This window comes from Fusarium phalaenopsidis (assembly GCF_050370095.1).
Source record: "Fusarium phalaenopsidis strain FUZ10S chromosome Unknown contig_32292, whole genome shotgun sequence".
Lineage (NCBI taxonomy): Eukaryota > Fungi > Ascomycota > Sordariomycetes > Hypocreales > Nectriaceae > Fusarium > Fusarium phalaenopsidis.
Window position 1 is genome coordinate 2,812,399 of NW_028145410.1, and position 11,919 is coordinate 2,824,317.

General features: G+C 56.2%; 4 protein-coding genes across 4 annotated transcripts; 2 read left to right on the forward strand and 2 right to left on the reverse strand.

Annotated features, from left to right (window-relative positions):
- Nucleotides 1-3,495, forward strand: LRP88_05144 (uncharacterized protein; the record flags this gene model as incomplete). Its single annotated transcript, XM_083241705.1, has 4 exons — nucleotides 1-33; nucleotides 90-404; nucleotides 459-3,291; nucleotides 3,455-3,495. The coding sequence occupies 4 exons, from the start codon at nucleotides 1-3 to the stop codon at nucleotides 3,493-3,495; spliced, it is 3,222 nt and encodes a 1,073-aa protein (XP_083102853.1).
- Nucleotides 3,496-3,564: 69 nt separating this feature from the next.
- On the reverse strand, nucleotides 3,565-6,243 carry LRP88_05145 (uncharacterized protein; the record flags this gene model as incomplete). Its single annotated transcript, XM_083241706.1, has 4 exons — nucleotides 3,565-3,888; nucleotides 3,949-5,331; nucleotides 5,569-5,796; nucleotides 5,851-6,243. The coding sequence occupies 4 exons, from the start codon at nucleotides 6,241-6,243 to the stop codon at nucleotides 3,565-3,567; spliced, it is 2,328 nt and encodes a 775-aa protein (XP_083102854.1).
- Nucleotides 6,244-7,353: 1,110 nt separating this feature from the next.
- LRP88_05146 (uncharacterized protein) lies at nucleotides 7,354-8,545 on the reverse strand (the record flags this gene model as incomplete). The annotated part of the gene is made up of 2 exons (XM_083241707.1): nucleotides 7,354-8,211; nucleotides 8,270-8,545. 2 exons carry the CDS (start codon nucleotides 8,543-8,545, stop codon nucleotides 7,354-7,356), a joined length of 1,134 nt encoding a protein of 377 aa, XP_083102855.1.
- A 1,965-nt stretch (nucleotides 8,546-10,510) lies between these two features.
- On the forward strand, nucleotides 10,511-11,716 carry LRP88_05147 (S-adenosyl-L-methionine-dependent methyltransferase; the record flags this gene model as incomplete). The annotated part of the gene is made up of 3 exons (XM_083241708.1): nucleotides 10,511-10,937; nucleotides 10,995-11,199; nucleotides 11,251-11,716. 3 exons carry the CDS (start codon nucleotides 10,511-10,513, stop codon nucleotides 11,714-11,716), a joined length of 1,098 nt encoding a protein of 365 aa, XP_083102856.1.
- Between the last annotated feature and the right edge of the window lie 203 nt (nucleotides 11,717-11,919).

Below are 11,919 nucleotides of genomic sequence, written 5' to 3' on the forward strand. Positions count from 1 at the left end.
ATGAAGCAGCGGTTTTCTTCTTTGGACGTCAAAGTGAGTGCTATGTTGAGCCTGCCGCTTGGGATCATGCGCCTGACCGTTGCCCATAGGTCATTGCACACGAGCTCCAGCAGCGCCTGGTGACTCTGCGACTCTCCAACGTCTACGATCTCTCGTCCAAGATCCTCCTCCTCAAGTTCGCGAAGCCGGACAACAAGAAGCAGCTGGTCATCGACACCGGCTTCCGCTGTCACCTGACCGAGTTTGCCCGCACAACCGCTGCCGCTCCCTCGGCCTTTGTCGCAAGGCTTCGAAAGTTCCTGAAGACCCGGCGGTTGACGTCTGTTAGCCAAGTGGGAACCGATCGAGTCCTCGAGTTTGAGTTTAGTGATGGACAATACAGACTGTTCCTAGAGTTTTTTGCCGTACGTGCCTCAGTCGATTGGCCTCGGTGAAGATTTGTAGCTAACATTGCTCAGAGCGGCAACATCATCCTCACTGATGCCGACCTTAAGATCCTGACCCTCGCGAGAACCGTCTCCGAGGGCGAAGGCCAAGAACCGCAGCGGGTCGGACTACAATATTCTCTCGAGAACAGGCAGAACTTTGCGGGGGTACCTCCCTTGACAAAGGACAGGGTTCGCGATGCTCTTCAGGCTGCAGTGAACAAGGCAGCAGCAGCGGCCGCCTCTTTCAAAAAGCTGAAAGGAAAACCTGGCGGTGATCTGAGAAAGAGTCTTGCTGTGTCCATTACCGAGATACCACCAGTGCTCGTGGATCACTCGTTGCACACAAACAAATTTGACACCTCTATCAAGCCAGAAGAGATTCTGGCGAACGAGGCTTTGCTGGATGACCTGGTCAAATCACTGACGGAGGCTCGTAAAACGGTTGACGAGCTTACCAGTTCAGGAGGATGTACCGGCTACATATTCGCAAAGCGCAGGGAGAAGCCCGAGGGCGCCGAGGATGATGATTCGAAACCGAAGCGGGACAACCTTCTCTATGAAGACTTCCATCCATTTGTCCCCCAGAAGCTCAGCAAAGATCCTACCATCGAGGTTCTCGAATTCAAGGGATACAACGAGACGGTTGATGAGTTCTTTTCTTCACTCGAGGGACAAAAACTTGAATCGCGACTCAGCGAGCGCGAGGCAGCAGCGAAACGGAAACTGGATGCCGCAAAACAGGAGCAAGCGAAGCGAATTGAGGGTCTACAAGAGGCGCAGAACCTCAACTTTCGCAAAGCTGCCGCTATCGAGGCCAACGTCGAGCGTGTCCAGGAAGCCATGGATGCGGTCAACGGACTGCTTAGCCAAGGTATGGACTGGGTGGATGTTGGGAAGCTGGTCGAGCGTGAGAAGAAGCGACACAATCCTGTGGCGGAAATTATCAAGCTGCCTCTGAACTTGGCGGAGAACCTGATCACGCTTGAACTAGCAGAAGAAGAGTTTGAGCCGGAAGAAGACGACCCTTACGAAACAGACGATGACGAGAGCGCCGATGAAGAGGATTCGACACCGGCAAAAGGAAAGCAACCCAGTAAGGGGCTGAGCGTGGAAATCAACCTCGGTCTCAGCCCCTGGAGCAATGCCAGAGAGTACTTCGATCAGCGAAAGTCAGCGGCCGTCAAAGAAGAAAAGACACAGCAACAGGCCTCAAGAGCCCTAAAGAACGCAGAGCAAAAGATCACCCAAGACCTTAAGAAGGGACTGAAGCAAGAAAAGGCACTGCTCCAGCCGATCCGCAAGCAGCTGTGGTTCGAAAAGTTCATCTGGTTCATCTCTTCTGATGGCTACCTCGTAATCGGCGGCAAGGATGCGCAGCAGAACGAGATGGTTTACAAGAGGTATTTGCGCAAGGGCGATGTCTACTGCCATGCCGACCTCCATGGAGCATCGAGCGTCATCATCAAGAATAACCCAAACACACCGGATGCACCCATCCCTCCCGCGACGCTGTCCCAGGCAGGTTCGCTTGCCGTATGCTCCTCTGATGCCTGGGATTCGAAAGCCGGCATGTCTGCTTGGTGGGTCAACGCAGACCAGGTCTCAAAGTCAGCGCCAACTGGAGAGTTTCTGCCGACTGGAAGTTTCATGGTTCGCGGAAAGAAGAACTTTCTTCCCCCGGCCCAGCTTCTCCTAGGCTTGGGTGTCGTTTTCAAGATCAGTGAAGAAAGCAAGGCGAAGCACGTAAAGCACCGCCTATACGATGTTGACTCTGCAATTGGCGATTCAGTTTCAGGAATGACGCCTCCTCAAGTCGAGGTCGGACAAGGAAGCGCTGAGGCTGAGCAGAGTGAAGCAGCACACCCCGACGATGTATCAAACGACGAGTCTGAAGATGATCAGCGTGATGAAAAGCCTCGTGACAACCCTCTTCAGGCATTTGGTCGTGGACAAGGCCAAGATGATGATGACGACATCGACGAGGTTGAGGAAGGCGTTTCTGACCTTAAGGTTTCAGACGAGCCAGCTCTTGAAGAAACACCCACGCAGGAAACCACCGAGCCACAAGAGGTTGAAGCCGAAGAGTTAGAGCCTACCGAGTCTGTCGCAGAGCCATCCGAGTCTCCCGAGGCATCCACCACCACGTCAAGAACTGGCACCCCAGGCCCGGCCTCAACGAAGAAAGCTCCTCCCAAGCGAGGACAGAAAGGCAAGGCCAAGAAGATAGCAGCAAAGTACAAGGACCAAGACGATGATGACCGCGCCGCCGCTGAAGCCCTGATCGGTGCAACAGTCGGCCAAAAGAAGGCCGAAGCTGAGGCAAAGGCTAAAGCGGAGCGTGAGGCAGAACTCGCAGCCGCCAAGGAGCGACGGCGGGCACAACATCAACGGCAGCAGAAGGAGACTGCCGAGCACGAGGAGATTCGACGTGTCATGATGGACGAGGGCATCGACATGCTCGACGTTGACGAAGCCAGCCATATGACGGAACTAGATGCTCTCGTCGGCACGCCACTGCCCGGCGACGAGATCCTTGAAGCCATCCCTGTTTGCGCGCCCTGGAACGCCCTAGGACGCTTCAAGTACAAGGCCAAGCTTCAGCCTGGGACAACCAAGAAGGGCAAGGCTGTCAAGGAGGTTCTCGATAGGTGGAAGGCCGACTCGAGCAAGAAGGGGGCTATAGACGAGAGCAGCCGTGACTCGGAGCGCATGTGGCCGCGCGAGGTGGAGCTGATCAAGGCACTCAAGCCCGAGGAGACGTTCAACGTCGTGCCAGTTGGCAAAGTGAGAGTCATGATGTCTGGCGGCAGCGGAGGAGGTAGTGGCGGCGGGAAGAAGGGTGGCGGTGGTGGAAAGGGACAAGGTAAGGGAGGTCGAGGAGGTAAGGGCTCCAAGAGGTCATAGGTAGTCACGGATATGTCTGTCTCAAGAGCCAGAGAGGTAGCCAGAAAGGAGATGGATTAGAGATATCTATGGAACTGATGGTACCTATCCAGACGCTTCATGACAATGACAAAACAAAATAGGCCGTGGCTGCGCTATTGCAACATGCAACTTCATGACGTGATCAAAATACATGCTGTTCAATCCCACACATGCCTCCTGACTCGATATGTACCCAACTCAACCATCACGCTCACCTCACACTGTAGCTGATCTTGTCAAACCTCCTCACATCAGAGGGCGTTCGCGCTATGCACAGCTCCTCACAAAACATGCCCCATTCGCCACTCGTGGCCTCTCGCACAGCATCTCCCAGGCCTCTGTTGTAACGCTCGCGGTAGGCCTGCTTGACGGCACGCATGTGGTCAGGGTCCCAGTGGTATCGGACAAGACGAGAAATGAGCAACTCCCGACGGAGACCGTCCTTGCGAGACGCAGAGATGGCGTGGTGCAGCAGGAGAGCGTCTCGGACGGGTCGGTTGATGACGCCGTTGAGAATATGCGCAAGGAGTTCACCCTAAGACAATGTTAGCCGTTGACGTCAGATTGGTAAGTATGGGTTTTCTGAGACACTCACCACTAGGTTTCCACTCTTCTTGAGGGCATCCCGGGCAAAGTTGGCGCGGAATTGCCTCTCGTACTCCTGAAGGATGGCGCGCAGGTGAGAGTCACTGCGCTGGACAATGATGGTGATCATGGCCGTCTCGCCACCCTTCTCGGATCTAATAGCACGGCGCAGGTCGGCAACGTCCTGGTCGACCAGGCCATAGTCGAGGGGCTGCAGGCGTCCGTAGTGGTCGTACTCCTCCATCCGGCGTTCATCGAGGACCATGAGGACAGCCTTCTTAAACTTGTCCTCCTTGAGTTCCTCCTTCATGCACTTGATGAGGCTGTTGTCGTACTTCTTGTCGGTGAAGGCATCCTTGATGAGGCGGATCTCGCCGTTGGTACGGCCCATGAGAGACTCAATGAGGAGCTCACGGCGCGTCTTGTCACCCTGATACCAGAAGTTGGCCCAGTAGGCCTCGCTCTCCCACCTGCCCAGGGCAACCGAGTAGCAGGCCTTCATGAGGAGCGGGTCCTCGTCCTTGAGACGGGCGCGGATGTGCTTGGCGAGGTTAACGCCCTTGCGCTCCGGCCCCGTCTTGACGAGCCGCTTGTACTCGGCGCGCAGCTCCATGACCTGCTCGTGCGTCAGGCTGGGCAGGATCTCGATGAGCGGCGCCGTGTCAGGCCGGTGGCTGCTCTTGAGAGCTTGCGCGAGTTGGGTTGTTATGTCCTCGGCATCGTGGAAGCGAGCGCGTCGGCTGCGACGTCTGCTGTCGCCCTCGTTGTCGGAGCCGAGAGGAGAGAGTGGCTCAAGGGTCTTGTCATCAGCAGAAGGTAGCAAGAGAGGCGAGGGCATGGGAGAGCAGGCCTGGTAGGTGCCGTAGTACGACTCCAACATGGGCGACGGCGGGGCATTGGCAAGTGATGCGCCAGCTGCCAGTCCACCAGCAGTCAACCCACCAGCCAGCGCAGTGTTTACGCTGAGAGATGACATCTTCTCAGTCGGAGGCGCAGGAGACTTGTCCTTGCGGCTGCGGTGTTTATCCTTGGATCGCGATCTGTGCCTATGGTGATGAGGCGACTTCTCCCTTCGGCGAGATCGATCTCGAGACTTTTCACGTTTTCGGCTGCTGGAGTCGACCCCGAGCCTATCCGAGCTGCTTCGGCCATCCTTCTCCTTGCGCCGGTCGCGGGACCTGTCGCGATCACGCTCCTTGGGCTCAACGGTCAAGACATTTGTGTTGTACTCAGTTCTGTATGCGTCCTCCCTTGACCTTCGAGGGCCATACTCGTCTACGGCCGGGCTGAGTGGACGCCGTCGGTCAGGGTCATACTCGTGATCGCCATGCGCATACGTGGGCTGCTGCGGGGGGTAGTATTGGTCCTTGGGAGGGGGAGCACCGCTGTGCTGCTGAGGATAGTACTGATCCTTGGAGGGAGGAACACCGCCTGGTTGCTGTTGGGGATAATATTGGTCCTTGGGGGGTGGGACACCACCGGGCTGTTGTTGGGGATAGTATTGACCCTGAGTTGGAGGGACATTGCCCTGCTGCTCCTGAGGGTAGTACTGGTCGCGAGTGGGAGCAGCACCAGTGTAGACACCGCCACGAGTTGTAGTCGGATTGTTGCCGCTGTAAGAACCAGACACAGCCTGGCTAGCGGTTGAGGGTATTCCCGAGCCCTTGCCGTAAGCCAAGTCGTCTGACGGGCCCTTGGGACGCGCAGGTGTGGAAGGCTTGCCATAAGCTAGGTCGTCGTCATACTTGTCTTTGCGACTCCGGCTGTCCTTCTTGTCCTTTTCCTTGTCGCTGTCCGAGGACTGGCCAGTAATCTTTGCGGCGATCTTGCGACTGTACTTTTGTGGGAGAAACTTGAACTTGTCTTCCTCTTCCTCCTGGCGTCGGTCATGCTTCTCGTCGCGGGGCTCAACAGTGCGTGTGTAGGGCTCCTTTTCCTTTTCGCGACGATTGTCCTCTGGGAAAGCTCCTGGCGGATTGTTGTCTACCCTCTCGTGCGAAGCGCGGTACGGCGAGTCGTGGGGCGGAGAAGCTGTTCGGTATGTCGGCTGCTGGGAGTAGTCGCCTTGTTCGCCGGGAACCATTGGGTAGAGGCCACCCTCCTCAGGGTAAGGGAGGGCGCCGCTGGCCTTGGGGTCGCCGGGGCGATTATAGCGATCATCAAGGTCGTCTTCGGGGTAGATGTAGCTCGATTCGCGGTCGCCGTAGCTGGGGCGTTCGGAGGGAACTTCATCCTTGGAGCGGCGATCACGGGATCGGGACCTAGAGCGGCCCTTTCTCGAGCGGTCGTCGACGTTGAGAGACATGATCTCTTCTCTTTTTTCGCTCAGCGCTCAGGCCCAGCGACCACTCAAGGATCTAGCTTGGACGGCGATCTGAGAGCGCAAAGCGGGGGATGGTTCGTGGGGTCGCGATACGATGCCCACGTTCTCTGACAACAAGAAGTGAAGCAGAGAAACTGCGACAATGGCAAGGTTGGAAGGAGAGAAGAGGATGGAGTAATATAAAGAGGAGAAAATCCAACGTCTCGTACTCGCGAAGCAGACGCCCGATTGAGCTCCCGTTGCAGTAAAGCCTGCCTCTCACTCGTTGGGTCACACGCCGCCGTCAATGGCGGGCGGTCCGGGCTGAAACCTCACCCGCAGGAGCTTTTAGGGCCATCTCTGGAGCAGTTTGCGCCAAGGCCAATCCCAATCCCAGGGCATCCCAGGCGTCTTTGCCCGTCATAGGGTCAAGGCCGAGGCGCCAAGGGAAGCAGCCTGGAGCGGCGATGCAGCGTCTGCAGGAGATGCCCACAGGGCAGGCCAATGGCGCGCAGTCTCGCGGGCGACCCCGAGCGCTAACAGAGTTCACCGGGCCGCTTGCTGGGGCTGTTCACCTCAGAGGCTGACGGCAGGGGAGGGGACTAGAAGCTGTCTGGCGGGGCTGGCGGGGTGTATTGACGCATGCGGATGCTGATGGATGGAGGAGGTTGGATGGATATTACGATGTGACCTGACGACGGCATTTCAGACGCATTTCAGACGTGAGAGATGGTCATGTTGGGGGCCAAAACCCAGTGTTGAGATGCACAATGTCGGATTGAAAAGCACTCTGTGGCGTGACTGTTGCGTCCTTGATCGAGGTCAACTCAGCAGGCATCATCGCCAACATTGATCAACCCTTGACCGAAGTTCTCCAGTGTCTCACCTGTTACTCCATCCGAACGCTTCCGTGACATCATGTCAACAACGCCCTTGATCAGCATCTAAGCTCTGGCTCTCAAGACCAACCTGTTGCAAATCCAAATCACCATTGGACGAGCCCTAGTCAACTGTCTTGACCTCCGAGGTTGAATTTGACGTGGGCTGGGCGAGTGGCAGTGTTGCACCAGCTGAAGAGGTGACGAATGGCAACCTGGAAGAGTCTGGATGTATTTATTCTTGTTGCAGGACTCGTTCTCCTCGCTGGAAAACATATAGCGCCTCATCCTTGCCTCCGAAGCTCGGCAGGGCAATCTGCACCACCTTGGTCCATTCCTTGTGCTCCCTCTCCATGAACTCGTCCATGGTCATACCCTTGAATCCCGTGTAGCTGTTGTGATTCTGCGTGCCCACGACGGCGATGGTGTCGCCCTGGAATGCCGTCACCAAGTTCCTCGTGAACCCCCCCTCAGTACCTCCGCCAACTCCGCCACCGACAACGGGATACACGAGCAATAGGACCATGTCCTTCCCGCCTGCATTCTTGCGCAACCACTTGACGCCGTCCGATATGACCGTGTCGGCGACCCAGTTGACTCGCCATTCGCTCTGCATGTTGTCCACCGGATGCACCGTCAGGCCGTAACGGCGCAGCATGAATGCCCAGTAGCCGTTGCCTGAGCCAATGTCGGCGACGGGCCGCCCGTCGGCCAACGTCTTGAGTATGGACAGGCCCTCATGCGACGGCGTCGCGCAGCCAAAGTGGTGCATGAAGATGGGGAGGACGTGATGGCTGGTGGCCACACGCTCTGCCGCCGGACAAGGGCCGCACCACTCGAGTGACCGGCACGACCACGCCCAAAAATCGTAATAGGGGTTCGCACTCGGGGGCTTCTTGCACTTGGGAACCGTGAGCTTCGCCGTGAGCGCCGGGTGCAGGTACCTCTTCTCGTTCAAGTTGGCCGCCACCTCTGCCCGGGTCGAGCCCTTCTTGGCGTTTGTCCCCAGGTTCTTGAGCACCGCGGCCGTGGCCGTTGCCGGATTGAAGATGGAGATGTAAGCCTCAATGTCAGCCTGCGAAGGCGCATCTCTCTGCGGCAGTTTTCAGCCTCTTGTCATCTCTACAGCGTCGAGAGGCTTGTTTGCTTACAGGCGAACCATCTTCGTTGCGGTACCAGGTGTGTAAGCCGTTGACAGCACCTAGACTGACAACGCGCTGCACTTGAGCGAGCCTCACGCTTGTTACGGCATGGTATGTGTAGAGATCCTGCTCGGGGAGCTGCAGCAGCACTCGGCTGGCGTTGTAGAGATCATCCTTGGCCAGCAGATCCAGGGCTTGCTTCTGGCGGTCGACATCCTGGATGAGGTCCTCGGGGCTAAAGGTCGGGCTTCCCACGCAGTGGGTGAAGCTTGCAGGTCGAGACATTTCGGGAGGGCAGCCACGGAGGCTGAAGCGCATCAAAGAAAGTGCCTTGCTTGTGGTTGATGGTGACGCTGGAATGGATATCTTGAGCAAAAGTGGATACGCGTGGTGCGTGTGTGGGTTGAGCGGTGGCTTTGCATTTACTGCCCTGCATGTAGAGTACAGTACCGCGGTAGTGCAGGGTTCAATTGACTCGACCCCAATGCCGTTGGAACAATGCCAATGCGAGAGGGTCTTGACGTGACATGTCAGCTTCACGGCTTGCCTTGTTGAGGTGTGTTGATGTTGAGGTCAGAGAGGGTAGTGGTGGAAGGAAGAGCAGTAACAGGATGGCGTTGACTGTCTGTCACACGTTACACACACCAAATTGGGAACGGATGCGCTAAGCAACAGGGTAAAGTTTAGGACTGATTGATATGGATTGATTGTATTCGTAGATCCATCAGACCATCTTTGTATGCATGCATGTGCCTATTTGGAGTGGGTAGATAGGCAAAGGCGAGAGCTATGGTCACTCTTGGTGGTTAGAACTGATGCTTGTGCGTTTCTTCCACATTTGCAGGACGCAGCCGCATCTCGAACCAAGAACAGGTCGCCACGATGGACTTGCAGCTTTGGCACATAATGTCTTATGTGATTTGTTTCACGCATTTCCCGTCGGCAACTGCGCCTCTGGCAAGTCAAGATTGGCATATGAATCGATCCCAAGCCCACCACCTCAACTTAGGGCACCAGCTCGTAAAAGGGACTTGTCACTCACCCAATATAAATGGATGGCAAGTGACCCAGCCAATTCCCGAGGCTCCCGACCACAACGCCAGCCAAGACGGCTCAAGACACAAAAGTAAAATGTCTGGCCGCTAAGGATTCCACAGGCTGCTCGTCAATCTGTGAGGCTCACTTTACGAGTGGTTTCACTCGCCATCATCTGCCACTTCTTGGCGAGATGCCTCAAGCCCATCCCTAGGTCCAATCCGGCCCGTTCCACAGACCTGGGCTCCTTCCCCAAGACCTGGACGCATCTGCCCCACCCGCTCCTTCCCTTGGGCTAACGTTAGTGTAGCGTAGCGCACCTACCTCGTGCGGGTTGTAAATCTACGGAGATTCCAGGCGCCTCAAGCCCGGCCCGTCTCATTTGATAAGAGGCTGGAAAACTTGCTTCTTACATGACCAGGAATCCAGCCAAAGCCAGGTTCACCGCCAATAACTCCCGCTTGCCCGCCTGCTTGCCTTCCAGAGGCTGCTTGAGCAAGAGTCAGGCCCAGAGCCAAAATCTGGGAAGCTGAATCGAATCAACTTGGACAGCCTAACTTGTCTGCGTGCGAGCTGCATCGTCCTCCGCTCGGCCTGCCGTCTCGCGCCTCCCGTCTCGCGCCTCCGCCACTGCGACACCCCGATGGGCATCGGCACAGTCGAGACAGACAGACGCGTGTGAAGAGGCACCGGCAGACATTGTATTTCTAGCTGTCCTCCTGGCACTGCCCTGACTTCCTGGGTAGCCCACTCTTCTCCTATACACCAGTACAGGTCTACAAGCTTAAATCCGTCTTCCCGCCGGCGCATACTTTCTTTAGCACAAACATGAGTCAGGAACAAAAGGGGGAGACGAGACGGACACTTCCGCTCCCTACCAGAGAAACCACACAGCCCGACGACTTTCGCGCAGATGGCAGCTCGAGTTCCGCGCCCGCCAGCCGAATAGAATCTGGAGCGCTCGACGGCCAAGGTCATGCGCAAGGAGGAAACTATGTTCAACCCGTGTCGAAAGCTGGAGTAGCTGAAGAAGGCCCCCGCCCCACTCAATCCCAGACAAGCAAACCATCCGCGGATCCATCGACGCCAACACAGTCGGGAGAGACTCGCAACACAATGGCCCAAGAGAAGGGTGCTGCACAGGGACCAGCTCAATCCCCCAAAACCGACAGCTCGAGCCCGCCACCTAAGAAACAGCGACCATCGTCTCTCATCATGTCGCCCCTTACACATCCTAACGGAATTTCCATGTTCCCCGACTTGTCAACTGTGGAGCAAGAGGTTATGTCGAGAGAAGCATTGGCCGAGGCCGAAGAAAACATCATTGCCGACAGCGCCGAAGTGAGCACCGTGGGCGACAGCGCGTCTGATGCAGGATATGAGAGTGACAGTGTCACCTCTGCCAGTACCTCGATTGGCTCATCTATTCGAGACTACATGTACGAGAATGGACGTCGCTACCACAGCTTCCGCGAGGGAGCCTATAACTTCCCCAACGATGATGTGGAACAGGAACGAGAAGACATGAAGCATGCCATGGTGAAGCTGCTTTGCAGCCAGAACCTCCACTTTGCACCTATTGGAGCCCATCCCCAGGAAATCCTCGACATTGGGACCGGCACTGGTATCTGGGCGATTGAGAGTAAGCCCATAGAAGAGTGATACCTGTCTTGAAGATGCTGAACTAACACCGGAATAGTGGGTGACCAATACTCGAGCGCAAACGTTCTGGGAATTGACCTTTCGCCTATACAGCCAGACTGGCTGCCACCCAATGTTCGCTTTATGGTCGATGATGTCGAGTCTCCTTGGTTACACCCCCGAAACCACTTTGACTACATCCATTCTCGGCATACTGTAATGGCGGTCAAAGATTGGCCGAGGCTCTTTCAACGTGCTCTCGAGTAGGGTTCCCGTCTGCTGATTTGTATAGTATTGTGCTGACACCAAGCAAGGCATCTCAAACCAGGTGGTTGGATTGAACTTCAAGAAATCCATCATTATCCACACAGCGCAAAGCATGGGGGCATGGTCCCTCCGGATGCGCACCCCGTCGCCCAGTATTGGTCACTTATCACTCAAGGACTTGTTTCGCTGGGAGTCAACTTCCATGCTGCTGCGGGAGGTGTCTTGGCGGCAAAGATGCGAGAGGCAGGCTTCGTCAACGTCACTGAGCGGGTCTTTCACGTCCCTCTGGGAACCTGGCCTAAGAACAAGGTCCTTAAGACGGTTGGGCTATACTGGCGCACTATTTTAACAGATGGGTTGCAGGCAATTGCACTCGGCCCACTGACACGGGGTCTGGGATGGGATCGCGAGAATGTGGAAGTGCTTCTGATAAATGTCCGAAGGGCATACAACGACAACTCGGCATTGCTGTACATGCCGATGCACATGGTATACGGGCAGAAGCCATTATAAAAGGAGCGTGGAAAAGAGCACAGCGAAACACGGCAGGATTGGGAAGGTGATGGCGTTTACAGAGGATAACTCAGGCGCCAGGCAGCCAGAGTTTGGAGCGCAGCGTGCCGAGCTGGGCAAACGATGGCGCCGCGGGGTGGCTATGGGGAAAGGAATGGAATGGAAGCGGAAACTATCGGGGGATCAGACCCAGCACGAGGAGT